This window comes from Bos grunniens, chromosome 22 (assembly GCF_055505025.1).
Source record: "Bos grunniens cultivar Pamir isolate PY7600 chromosome 22, Bosgru_T2T1.0, whole genome shotgun sequence".
In the NCBI taxonomy this organism is placed as follows: Eukaryota; Metazoa; Chordata; class Mammalia; order Artiodactyla; family Bovidae; genus Bos; species Bos grunniens.
In genome coordinates, this window is record NC_141186.1 from 38,159,872 (window position 1) to 38,174,084 (window position 14,213).

At 40.2% G+C, this 14,213-nt stretch overlaps 1 protein-coding gene across 2 annotated transcripts in view; it reads right to left on the bottom strand.

Moving 5' to 3' along the window:
• Window positions 1–1,358: 1,358 nt before the first annotated feature.
• SYNPR (synaptoporin) overlaps window positions 1,359–14,213 on the bottom strand; it is a 295,868-nt gene continuing 283,013 nt past the window's right edge. For both annotated transcript variants that reach the window (XM_086367052.1, XM_086367053.1), the window contains 2 exons: window positions 7,622–7,813; window positions 1,359–3,045 (listed from right to left, as the gene is read on the bottom strand). In XM_086367052.1, the coding sequence (XP_086223178.1) occupies window positions 2,788–3,045; window positions 7,622–7,813 (450 nt within the window). In that variant the 3' untranslated portion in view covers window positions 1,359–2,787. The remainder of the gene's footprint in view (window positions 3,046–7,621; window positions 7,814–14,213) is intronic.

The window sequence follows — 14,213 nt, forward strand, 5'->3', positions numbered from 1 at the left end:
GAGAACTCATGCCATTCTCCTAGCCCACTGCCTAATGGGTGCTGCTGCTGCTAAGTCGCTTCAGTCGTGTCCGACTCTGTGCGACCCCATGGACTGTAGCTCACCAGGCTCCTCCGTCCATGGGATTTTCCAGGCAAGAGTACTGGAGCTGGGTGCCATTGCCTTCTCCGAATGGGTGCTAGGTCAAGGCTATTTCCTATCTGCAGGATGTCCTCTGCTCTATCCTACAGCAACCAAGACTGGGATTGACATATATACACTACTGGGTAAAAAATAAGTTCTAATATACACACATATACACTACTTTGTAAAAAATAGGTTCTAATAAGAACCTACTGTATAGCATAGGGAACTCTACTCAATGCTCTGTACTAACAAAGAGGGGATATGTGTATACATATAACTGATTCACTTTGCTGTACAGCAGGGATGAACACAATAGCAGGTCAAGAATACCCCTGCAATGCAGGAACACAGGAGATGCAGGTTGGATCCCTGGGTCAGGAAGATCCCCTGGAGGAGGAAATGGCTACCCACTTCAGTATTCTTGCCTGAGAAATCCCATGAACAGAGGAGCCTGGCAGACTACAGTCTAAAGGATTGCAGAGTCGGACACGACTGAGCACAGAGACTAAATAAATTGTAAAGCAACTAAACTCGAATTTAAAAAAAAACAAACCAACAACTCATTGTGTCCTTCCTCTGCTTAAATACTTCAGTGCTTCCCCTTAGCTTCTTTAGGATAAAGACAGAATTCTTGATCATGGCCCCCAAGCGGGATTTCCCGCTGCCTTCTACCCATCAGCAGCTACACCCCTCTCCAAGCCCCCCTTACACGTCTCGCTCTACAAATCCATCCTGCCTCCAGCCATCTGAGAGTTCCGTAAGGCTACTCTCTGCCTGGGATACTCTTCCTGGCACCTTGTCCTCATAAAACTTTACTGTCTTGAGGCAGTTTCAAGCTTGTTCACTTTCCCCTAAGCAGCTGAAGTGCCTCTGATAAGCATTCTTGTGGAATCCTGAGCCTTTCTTTCTCACACACAGTGTAGATGGTGTGTGAGTATTTTACTCTATGTGTGATCACACACTCTCTGTGTGATTATTTTACTCTATTTACATCCCAAACAGAATGCAAGCTTCCTGAATTGGGGCATGCATCTGTATTTCTATCCTATCCCCAATGCTTTGTATAGAAGAGGGTACACAGGAGGTCCTAGAATGACGGAATCAATGAATGAATGGCCCTGAGCTCACAAAATAAGGACAGGGTGAGAGACTGGACAGACTGTGCATTTACCCTTTGTTCTCTTATTGTTCAGCAGGTTCTACTGCTGTAATTCTCCATTTTCCAGCCAGCATTGTATGCAATAACTTTATTAAGGTCAAAGAGATATCACATACAGATTTACCCAACAGGATCCAGAAACAGTTTACAGATATCATCTAGGTTCTTTTGGACTAAACAGTTTACAGATATCATCTAGGCTCTTTTGGACTAAAATGTTTCCAACATCACAGATCACACAATGAGTTTATACATCGATAACGACTTTCATCTGGAGATACAGATGCTCAGCTTGCCTTCACTGTGGGGCCTTGGTGTTTCCATTGAGTTAAAACAAAGAGGCAAAGGTTGATAATGCATACATCCTGCAGAATATTTAATGAGATGACAGACTGCTTCGTGGAAGTCATTTTTAATTTATGGGTAACATACAAATCAGACTGTAAGTTGAGCTGAGACTTCAGAATTCTTAGTAATTGGATCTAGGACTTAATTAACTTTACAAATAAGTAGGATTTAAACATTTAGCTCATGTTCTAGGTTCTCCAGAATATCCTTGATAAACGAATATGTCAGCACAATATCTTGACTGTGGTGTCTGACACCCACATCTCCATCATTCTAAAGAAACAACACTCACAGCTAGTGGGCCCATTGTTCATGGCCCATAGGATAAAAGCCACAAAATACCATAGAAAGTTACAAGAATGTAAATATTTAGCTAACTAAATAGAATAAATATCAGGCAGTCACCATCTACAACACTGAATATCTGCTAATCAGAGAGGAAAAAAACTCCAAACCTTACTCACAATGAATTCAGGGTTAGATAAACCCAGAGAGACAAACCTGCAAATATACAATGTAGTGAATATATTTCTTTAAACGTCCATTTAACAAATTCGTGATGCAAACTGGAAAATTTTCATACAGTTCAAATGTTCATTTTGTAAGAAAATGCTTTCATGCACTAAATCATATGAGCATTGATTCATCAAATTAAAAAAAATACAGAGTAATTGTCTGAAACCAATACTTAGAGACTTCACAATCCTACAGGGTCTGCAACTAAAAAATAATAATACATGCACATTGTGATACTCCAAATTGTCTTAGAGAAATCATTAAAACATCTTTCACATCAAAAAGCATAAGAAAATTCAATGCTATTTAATTTACTTTATGCATATTACATACTAGAGACTTTAAGCTACAAAATGGTTCCACTATCTCAACACGCATACAAAACAACCATAAAAGTATGTGTATATAACAAGGTACTCTCCAATTAGCCATCTGTAATGAATAATATATCTTCTCATGTCATCTTTAAGTACCATTTATCACGACCCAGGCCTTTCTGCTTTAATGAGGACGACAGATCTCTGATTTACATTCAACACTCTCCACATTAATAATTGATTGAAACTCTTAAAAAATTCTCCTGCCACTGACATAGAATGGGGAGAAACAATCTTCGGAAGAATGCCAAAACTACCCTGTTACATCTGATTGGTAAAAGAAGCAGGGGCAGCAGACTGTTGGCCAAATTCATCTGAGGATGGCCCCAAACTCGCCTGCTGGTTGTACCCACTGCTCGACCCATAGCTGTCTTGGTTGTACCCGCCTCGGTTGTAGCTACTGGAGTGCTTCTCCATGGGGTCTGAAAGATATCTCTGGCTCGAGGAATGCCAGCCGGTCTCCTTGAAAACAAACCAGATGTTTCCAGCCCAGAGGATAAAGTTCAAGAATCCAAAGACCTGAAGGAGGATCAAAGCAAGTGAGTGGATAGACTGGAGAGAAAGCTCAGAAAAATCTCAATTTCAGAAAAATCCCTCAAATGCAAAAGGTCACTTTTCACCTCCATGCAGAGGCTTCTTCCAGTTTCTGGTGTTGAAGTCACTGTTTCATTTAGAATATATGACCTTTCATGAAAGCTTACTATGTGTTAGGCAGACAGAGGATGAGATGGTTGGATGGCAACACTGACTCTGTGGACATGAATGTGAGCAAACTTTATGAGATAGTGAAGGACAGTGAAGCCTGGCATGCTGCAGTCCATGGGGTCACAAAGAGTTGGACACAACTTAGTAAGGGAACAACAACAGAAGGGCTTTATGTGTATCTATTCATTTAGTCATGGAAGGTGCTATTACACTCATATTAAAGATGTGAAAACAGGTGCAGCAAAGATAAGGAGCTTTTTTATGGCCACGTGACTGGTTAGTAGCAGACCTGGGATAAGACCTGTTCTACCTGACTCCACAGTCTGCTGCTGCTGCTAAGTCGCTTCAGTCATGTCCAACTCTGTGAGACCCCATAGATGACAGCCCACCAGGCTCCCCCGTCCCTGGGATTCTCCAGGCAAGAACACTGGAGTGGGTTGCCATTTCCTTCTCCAATGCATGAAAGTGAGAAGTGAAAGTGAAGTCGCTCAGTTGTGTCCGACTCTTAGAGACCCCATGGACTGCAGCCCACCAGGCTCCTCCATCCATGGGATTTTCCAGAGTCTGAGCCTCTACCTAATCTGCCATTATTTCCCCAAATGATGTAAAAAGGTGTAAAATATCTTTAGGGGATGTGGGGTTATTTTCATTTTAATGATGGACCATTAACTTATAAGGTAACCTTTACTTTAATGCTAGAGATACTATTTTTGCATTTATTGAAATGACATAAATAAAATGAGTCAACTTAAAAAGTATGGAGGAAGCAATGGTGTAGGTGGTACACAGACAAGCACATGCATGGCAGTGTACACAGAAGTTGTGCTTCTTTGAATAGTTGTATATTCTGTGCCTCTCACAGTCAGAAGTGAATGCCCAAATAATACTCTGAAGTCCAGGTTTCAGAGAAGTATGAAATGTTTTCTCAATAACTGAATGTGAGACTTGCCTATGGAAACTCCTCTCACTCTCCAGAAGCATGTCCCTGGTGAGCCAGAGGACTGGGTGTCACTTCCCTGGGTCCTAAGTGTTTTATGGAAACTGAGCTGTTTGCTACTGTAAGAGGCCCAAAGAGAACAGTTGTTTTGCAGCCTCTTCCAAAGTGGATCAGTTGACTGTGAATTAAGCACAGCCAGTTTTAGCAGCCCCCTCTTAGAGACAGACAATGAGAGTATGTGACACAAAGCTGTGATGACATTAAAGTATATTAAGTAATCATTCCAGCAGGATGCTGACCAACCAGAATGAACTTGGGCAGCAGTCACAGCTCTGGAGTGGGCTTCCAGAAGTTCTTTGCTGTGTCAAAGTCATTTATCCCTTAACTGCTGGATGGTGGGACGCCACAGAGTGACCTGGGGATGGAAGTAGCGGGTTAGGGAGTCAAGATGAGGGAGCTTGGGAGCTTGGAACACCAGCTCCAAGCTTCATGATTTTAGCAGCAGGTGGATCAGGGCATATTATCTGAATCTCAGCCTTGGAGCCATCCCCTCTGTCTTTGGAATCTGAATGGCCTGGGCTCTGCAACTTTTTGCTTTATGAGTTCAGACAAGGCAGTTAGCCTCTGAACTTCAGCATTTATAAAATTCTATGAAATGAAGACAATTATTCCTTCCTTGGTGGATAGTTGTGAGGATCAAACAGGGCGTGTGTAAAGCAGCTAGACAGTGCTGGACACTGATCTGTAAATTATGCTTTGAATCACTTTCTAAAATATTTCCATTAATTGTATTCATTTGACTTTTCCTGAGACATAAACTGAAGCAGGCTTTTTGATAATGAGGCCATGTTCTTGAGGTGTCAAGATCAAAACTGAGCATCTAGGGGCTTCTCTGGCAGTACAGTAGTTAGGAACTCCCCATTTCCAGTGCTTCCACTACAGGGGGTTGTGGGTTCGATTCCTGGTCAGGGATCGAAGATCTCAAGTGCCATGTGGCATGGCCAAAAATGAAATAAAATAAACTGATGGCACTATTTTAAAAATATGATTGGAAAGCCAAATCTTAAAAAACAAAAGACACCGTTTCCTAAAAGATCTCACTGAAAATCAGTTTATCCAGACTTCCTTACCTTCCTCTCACCCTCCTCCCCTCCCTCCTTCCATCCCTCTCTCCATCCCTCTCCCCATCCCATCCTTTTTTCTTCCTTTAATGTTAACTGAGATTTATTTAACATTGTGTGCCATACTCTAGGCTCTTTGCTAAGGGAGATACAAAACATAAATAAGGTATTTATAGTATAATAGAAGCATGATCAAAATGGATTAGGTGATCACTGACACAACTCTAATTTACACACAGGGCATTTTAACCATGTGTACAATAACTAGGGTATTTTCCCTTAAGGGGGAGATCTTAATTAAATTACACCTCTGAAAGTATAGATTAATATGAGTAGAAAAAACTATCATGGAATCTTTTCAGATATGAAGGGATGGTTCTACCCAGGACTATAATTTTATCTGTTTTCTATTCCTTGATCACTCCCTTTCCCCTGATGCTACTTCATTTCTAAAAAAGGGATGCCTGAAAAGAACCTAGAAATTAAGGGAATGCAGCTTTAAAGTAAGAATGTAAACAAGGCATGGCCATGGGCCTATTTAAGGAGTGGTGATGTCTTATTCTCACATCATAGAGGTAGACGCCTATCACTGTTGTAATAGGTGTCTTACTCTACTATCATCACAGATGTATCACAGACTTCTTGGCTGGCACATTTTAGGGGCACATGGGCCCTTGAGTCTTACCTTGCCATTTTGTTGCAACTGAAATCAGAGTCGGTATTTTTATTCTAGCCTAGATGTGGGACAACAGAAAGAGAGGCTGAAAGAGACTACACAGCATGAGAAAGAATGGGAGAGGACATTTAGATGATCTGACAAGATGTATCAAGATTGCATTGGTGGAGAAACAGAAGTAGAAATTATGGATGATTTGTCACTTTCTGTTACTTGCAACCCAATCATTACACCTCATATAGACACTGGTTCCGGAATTGGGCTACAAAGAACAGACTTTACCGATCAGGAGATTGTTATGGTTTAGCCAGTTTAGGTGGAGTTTTCTGCCACGAGGAACTGGAGGACACTGACATGGATAACTTATGGATAACTCACAACAGCACCAGACCCACCCCTCCACACACGTGATACGATCTGCTTTGTATCCATTATTCTTTTGGTTTTTAAGACGTATGTCACATTGTTTCTCATTCAAAACTTGCAACGCCTTGTTGGAAGAGACATCAGAAGAGGGATTAAATGGACTATGGAGGATGTCATCATTTACTAAAAGAACTAACAAACATACTGAATGATTTCATCTTTGCTCTCTTAGATTCCAAGATCAGGGTTATAATAATTTTCATTAAGCACTGCCTGTAAACAAACTATAGAAGCAGTAGTAAAATATATTTTAACATATACCTCAAAGTATTCATCTACAAGGTTGGCTAGAAATAGGTAAAAATTACTGGGAGATCCTAATAATAGTTTATTTCAATGTTATTATCTTATTACTAAGGCAAGATTCACAGTTAAATCATCAGCAGCTGATGAGCCAATCTTTTTCCCTTTTCATATGCCTTCTTAAATTCCAGAAAGCTGTAGAAACATAAGTTAACCTTGAGGGAAAGAGAATTATTTTTTAAAGGTTGCTAAAGAATGTCGGTCCTTCATTGAACACTGCTGGCCCTTCTATTCTTTGTAACTACTACTTTTTGCGGTCATTATAGCTTCTGTCTCTCAGATATAGTTTCCTTCTTTGGAATAACACAAGTTCTTACACTCATGAAATAAGAATCCAATTTAGTGGCTCTGCTATCTGTCAGATGTCCTGTCTCCTGGCAAGAATCATATACTTGATGATAATACTGGACTTTGTTCAACTAATATAGCTCTGCTTTTCTGAAGTTATCAAGCAACTAAACCAAGAGCATGGAGAAGATTAAAAAATTACCATAACTATTATAGGTATTTTTTATTTTCTGATTTCTATCTTACCCTACTGTGTCTGTGTATTTTTCTCTAGACAATCAACTGGTAATATTCTATGTGTGGCTTCTATCAAATATTCCTTTTAACTTCTGGCAGACTTCAGTCTTAAAGTTCAGATTTTATATCTGCTTCTGCCTTAGAATTCTGACTTGACCGTCATCCAAGCAAAAGCTGCCCGAACCTGCCGGGCTCTTGTTAAGAACTCTGTAATTGGACACATTAAAGTCTATGGGTTCTGACAATAGAAAACTTGAAAGCCAAAGGATCATCTAGCCCATAGAGTGAACTATCACCTTTTAGACTGGACTCCATTCAGAGGCAAAACATTTCCCAGATGACTCCTGGGACACTTTTCTGATTCCCATGATTGGCAAAAAAAGATCTGAGAGGGAAACATACCACAGAAGTGTTTAGGCTGGACATCACAGGACTGTGGACAGCCGTGCATTTGTTGGATGGCTGTTTGCAAGCTGACATCAGTAACAATACTTCTTTGGGATCTGTAGCGACCTTGACATCAGACAGTCCTTTTGCCCAAGCTGATGAACCCACCAACCACAAGAACGAAAAGACTACAGTGACGATGAAGTCCTACAGGAACAAACAGAAAGATAAAATAGGAAGAGAAAAGTGAGCTCTAGAAACAAATCAATTGGTTTGCCTTTTGAAAAATTCCAAGATCCCATAGCATTGGAACCATGTTGAAAAATGAATAATAGTTTTGTGATATTAATTTCTAGAAAATAAATAATAATAGTAACATTGATGAATGATTACTGTGTTTCTAATGATGGGGGGCTACTGTCATAACCTTCCTTGTGACCCTTCCTCTCTAAAGAGGCACTCCCAAGACTTCAGCAGATCATGTTCTAACATAAGACAACTGCTCAGATTTACTGTATTTGTGTTTGTCTACTAGAAAGATGTTGCATCCTATTTACCTAGATAACAAAACACTGACCTGGGAAGGAAAATAGTATATTTAATATAGCAACAGGAATTATTTTAAATGATAAATGCCTCAAGTAGAAAATCTGTTTCTTTCCTATCTGAGGCCATGGTGATATCACTTACTCTGGTTAGCCTTCCCTCATGCTGTGACTGAATTACTTTCCATCAAGATCCTGAGAAGCACTTAAACTCTAAAGATTCTGTTGTGGATATTTGTTAGGTGTGACTTTTGGAGAGGGTCCACTGTGAAGACTGAATCTTCTGAACAACTGGTCTCTTTCCATCCAGGGATTATTGTAAATTATGTAACTCACCAATTGACCATTTCATGTTGCCTTTAGAAAACTTAAGGCCAATTCGTTACCCACATATAATGTGCTTTTTTTTTTTTTTTTTTTAATAAAGCCTGGCTATTTTAACCCTATTCCAAACTGTATTTTATACACCCATCCTGCCTTTCCTGTCTTCTTTCCTTCTCATTTTTAATTAATTTCATCCTGAATTTCATATGTCCTTCTAAGTCATTTGAAGTTGTTTCCGGAAAGAGATGGGGGTATAAATAAAAAGGCAAACAAATACAGTATCTATAGCTGCTTCAAACCAGAAAGAACATTTGGAATAGAGAAACTCAAGTGTTGGGGTTTGAATTAGAAATTGGAGGAACGGTTATTAAATAAATAAGCCAGACTGACTGTATCAAATACAACTTCTCTTCATGTTCAGTCTGGTACCTTTATTCAATTACTCCTCCATTTATTCAGACAATAATTTCTGAGTCATGCATCAGGTCTTACAAGGGTTTACAAATGTAAAATATGGACTTTGCTTTCTTGAGATTACATATTTATTAGTGGTCATAGACACTTTGTAATTTCAAGACAGTAGCTGGCCTTATGCTCATCATAAATAGAAACAGAGTTTTATTGGAGTATAATTGCTTTACAATGTTGTATTAGTTTCTGCTGTACAATGAAGTGAATCAGCCATATGTATACATATATTCCGTCCCTCCTGAACCTCCTATCCCCATCCCATCCCAGTCTAGGTCACCACAGAGCACCAAGTTGAGCTCCCTGTGCTATGCAAGAAATAGACTTAAAAAGGCTGTCAGGATGGGGAAATGCTGAAGAACAGAGTCATGTGAAAACTCTCAGTTGAAAATTGTAGAAAGTAATAAAGTTTTTAGACTTATGTATTAAAATAACAGTGAAGTGAAGTGACGTCGCTCAGTCATGTCCGACTCTTTGCGACCCCATGGACTGTAGCCTATCAGGTTCCTCATTCCATGGGATTTTCCAGGCAAGAGTGCTGGAGTGGATTGCCATTTCCTTCTCCAGGGGATCTTCCCAACCCAGGAATTGAACCTGGGTCTCCCGCATTGCAGGCAGACACTTTACCTTCTGAGACAGCAGGGAAATAACAGTAATACTCTCTAAAATTTACTGAGCAGTTATCATGTGATTCCAAGTTTACATGTATTAATTCCAAGTGTACATGTATTAATTCATTTAATCCTGACAACAGACCTATGAAATAGATGCTAATTCTGTCCTCATTTTACACTTGAGGAAACTGAGGCCCAAAAAGCTAAATAAAATTCTCAGAGTCAAGAGTTAGTAAGTGGGGGAGCCAGGATTCTAAGCCTGGCTGTCTGCTTCCAGAACCTGAGAGCTTGACTATTCTATATAGCTTTTCATGTCTGCTTTAAGGAATACTCGGCTTTTTTTTTTTAATCTTCTTTCTTTACAAAAAAATTGTATTTGACTGTGCAGGCTCTTAGTTGTGGTATGCCAACTTTTAGTTGCAGCATGTGGGATCTGCTTTCCTGACCTGGATGGAAGCTGGGCCCCTGCATTGGGAGCACAAGACTTAGCCATTGGACCACCAGAGAAGTCCCAGGAACATTTATTTTTTAATTTAAAACAAGTGCATTAAGAAAGTTAAAAAGTAGTAATGAATCACTTTTGATATAAACTTTTTGACTGAAGTCAGGACCTATGTCCTTGGACATAGGTTATTTTGGGGAGCTAATCCAACCCCTTCCCCCCAGTACCATTTCATAAACAGGGATCAGTATATTGTATAAAGTATCTCAATATTAATTATAAGCTCAGAGTCTGTCTTCAGATTGACCTGGGACTGAATCCTGATGTTTTGACTTACTTGAAGCCTGAATTTTGCCCTCTGTAAATTGGGCTAACAACAGTATCTGTCTCATTGGATGGTTGTGAGAAGTGAAAACATGTGTGTCTGCCTATTTTCCACAGTAAGATGTCAGCTGCATGAGGGCAGGTACTTTGTCTACTTTGCCTATTGTTGGGTCTTGGCAGAAGAGGTGTCAGCAACATTTGCTGAGAGGATGAAAGAAAGAAAGAATAAATGAATGTACAAAATGGTCCCAATTTGGTTCTATAAACTTTTATATAGGAGTTTACCAGGTGGTATGTAAGCTTGTATGTTTTTAAACATATTTTATAATTAGATAAAATAAAAAGAGCATGGCAACGTCATCAAGGCACTGATTGATTATATCAATAGCTCTCCCAGACAGAACTTCAGGTGCCCTATTTGTACCAGGATTTATAATTAGACCAAACAAAAAATGTCATTAGAATGGAGTTTTTCTATTAAAAATAAAAAAGCAGCCTCAAGTCAGGTTTTCTATAACTAAGCAAAGTGTGACAATTGGGAGACTATTTCAAAATTCTAACTCGAGTATCAGTTAGCCTGAACTTTTTTTGGACTTCAGGTGTAATCTAAGTTTGAAGCTACATTCAGGGAGAGATTTGGGAGCAAACCTGACCCCCACTTTCTTCCCATCTTTTAATCCAGGGATCTCCAAACTCCAGAATCTGACACCTGATAATCTGAGGTGGAGCTGATGTAATCATAATAGAAATAAAGTGCACAATAAATGTAATGCACTTGAATCATCCCCAAACCTTCCCTGCCCCCACCCCACACCACCATCTCTCCTCCCCCTCCCCTCCCCCATCCCTCCTCCCCTCCCCGAGGCAAAACTGTCTTCCATGAAATCAATCCCTGATGCCAAAAAGGTTGGGGAGTGCTGCTTTAATCTACTGAACCAGGTTCATTTTGCTCAATGCTCAGCAAGCCAAAACCCTGACAAGCCTAGGAGTGCACCAAAGAAAAGATTTTTTTGCAAGAGAGTCAAGTGAGAAGATGGGAAAACAAATCTCACATTTGCCTGCTGGAAGGCAGGCAAGGGGTGGATGTTTATGGGATAAGGCAGCAGAGCGGGTTTAGGCAAAGGGAGTGTGGGGAAAGGTGAGGAAAGGTGATTGAAAGAAAGTGCAAGAATCCTCGTTCTGCACAGGCATAACTAGGCCTAACAGGTCTCTGAACTTGGAGTTTTTCTGGCCCACTGATGTCAGAAGGTCAACTAGCAGACACTGGTCACACCCAGTTGAAGGTTGTGGGTTCTATTCTGTCTTCATCAGATCAGCTGGAACTAAACACAGCTGATTCCAGTTTCCTTCTGCTTGGAGGACAGGTAAGTCTTAAAATAACTGTGATTAAGGAAGGTAGGTGAAATGGACTTAAGCCATGGTTTCACTCCAATTGGCCAAACCCGCCTGGAACTCCCTGTGATTCATGCAAGTCACCTCCTGGACACAGAACATGGTAGACAGGGCAGAGGGCTCATTAAAAACTGTCCCAAACTAGTGGCTCTTAGGAGACTGCTGCTGCCACCTGTGTGCTGGAGTGTTTCCTGTATGCCAGGCACTCTGCTAAACCACTTGCAGACATCAGTAACCTTGTAGCTGAGATCCTTAGGTTAGCCCTGCTTTTAAGAGGAAACTGAAGAACAGACAGGCCAAATGCTTTCCTTATAACTAGTGCCTCACTTGACTACTATGCCATATCATGAGCTTTCTTTAGTGTATTTTAGGTAGATAGCTATCTTAGTTGATGCTAAGTTTCAGTCATTTGGTACTACCTGAACAATTCTGATTTTATGTGCATACCTCTTGTGTTATTGTTCAACATTTCATTTACAGCAAATTACCCTTTTTACATAAATAAGGTTATCTTAGAAGGAAATTATATGTGTCCAATAAATGTTAAACCAACCAAATTGTTATAGATAGAAGAAAACTGCAAACATAAAGGCTATACAGTGAAAATACTTTAAATTCTAGCTGGGGATGTTTGCACAAGGATTTGGGATCTAGGATCTCTGTTAAAAAGGAGATTCATGAGTGTTAAAAGGATATTAAAGAAATACTAGCATGACCTAATTAGAAGGCTTAAACTAAATATGGAGCAACTTTTCACTCATCTTACTTAATGCCATGTTAATGGTCCACCTAAAATAACCTCTGTGCCAGAGGAGATAAATGCTATGCCTCGTTTATCTAACAGAGATAAAGTATGCATGGAAGAAACGCAAGACATAAATTTGTAACATTCACCGTTAAGTTACCAGGATGCACATAAAAGCTATCTTCTGCTACCTTTGCTTGTGCTATTTCCTCTCATAGAAAGGAGTGGTTGCCGTTCAAAAGGTGCTTTAATGTTTCCCCAAAACTCTCAATGTATGTATGTGCCCCCATAAGACCCCAAAAAGTAGCCAGCGCAGACATTACTAGCTCCATACTGTAGATGAAGAAACTGTGACCATGAAGGCTGAATGATGTGCCCATGGTCCATTAAGTGGTTTATAAATTTTGCTCTGAGCTCCTGGTCTCACTGTTCCAAAAGAACACGGACACGCTATGTGGTTGTGTTTCTGCAGCATGTGTTAAGAATCTGCTCAATGATCCAAGAAAACAGCTTCCTCAGCAGAGGGAGCAGCCTGGCTTCTTGCTGCCTGGGTGGTTTGTTTCCATTTTGTTGGTTGGGTGTGTTTTTGTTGCCCCCAGCTCTCCTAATTTACTGTTATCAAGCTCATTTTTACTAGAATGTAATTTAATATATTAAAGATGCTTGTCCTGGCTCAGTCTGGGGAATATAAGAGGGAATCATCTTTGGTGACAGAAAACTTGGTGTTTTAGAACCAGGTAAACCTGTCTGGCGGCTCAGTGGTAAAGAATTCTCCTGCAACACAGGAAATACAGGTTTGAACCCTGAGTTGGGAAGATCCCCTGAAGGAGGACATATTAACTCACTCCAGTATTCCTGCCTGGAGAATCCCAAGGACAGAGGAGCCTGGTGGGTTAAAGTCTATGGGGTTGCAAAGAGTTGGACATGACTTAGGGACTAAACAACAATCAACAACAAAAACCTGTCTCTATTTCTCCCTGTTGATGGCACACTGCAGCTCCACTGGATATTGGTAAACATAGTCAATTTCACACTTCTGTTAGCAAATATTCACAACATGTCAACTCCAATGACTTAATTATCTATCCTATTTGATAGCTTTGCTCTTTTCACCATGGCTGACACCTATATGGGGAGTCTACACTAGAAACTGGGCAATCCAGTGAGTCACACTGATCCTCAGTGTAGTTGGATTCACTTTTCTAAGTCAGCTTTCAGGACTCCCAGAATGAAGCTGTGAATTAGGAAACACAAAAATCAAACACCATGAGAGAAGCTCTGTTCAGGGAAGAGCTTTGGATTTGTCTTTGAAGAGACAATTGCCAAGCGGTGGGCTGAATATGATAACCTTCTGTTCTCTCACAGGTTTATTTCATTACTTCATTTGAAACACTAATAAAAATGACATCTGACTTCTGGAGAACGTCTAGTTTTTAACATGCTATGGCAGAAGATGCTTGTGGCTCAGTTGGTAAAGAATCCAACTTTACCATCTCCCGCCTGCAATCCGGGAGACCTGGGTTTGATCTCAGGGTTGGGAAGATTCCCTGGAGAAGGGAAAGGCTACCCATTCCAGTATTATAGGTCACAAAGATTCGGACACGACTGAGAGACTTTCACTCATGGCAGAAGATCATTTGATTTACATAATCACTGAGGGATGGTGAAGATAATTATACTCATTTACAGATCCAAGGAGGTTAAATGATATGTTCAAATTGTCATAAGTAACTGAGATTTGAATTTGGGCTGG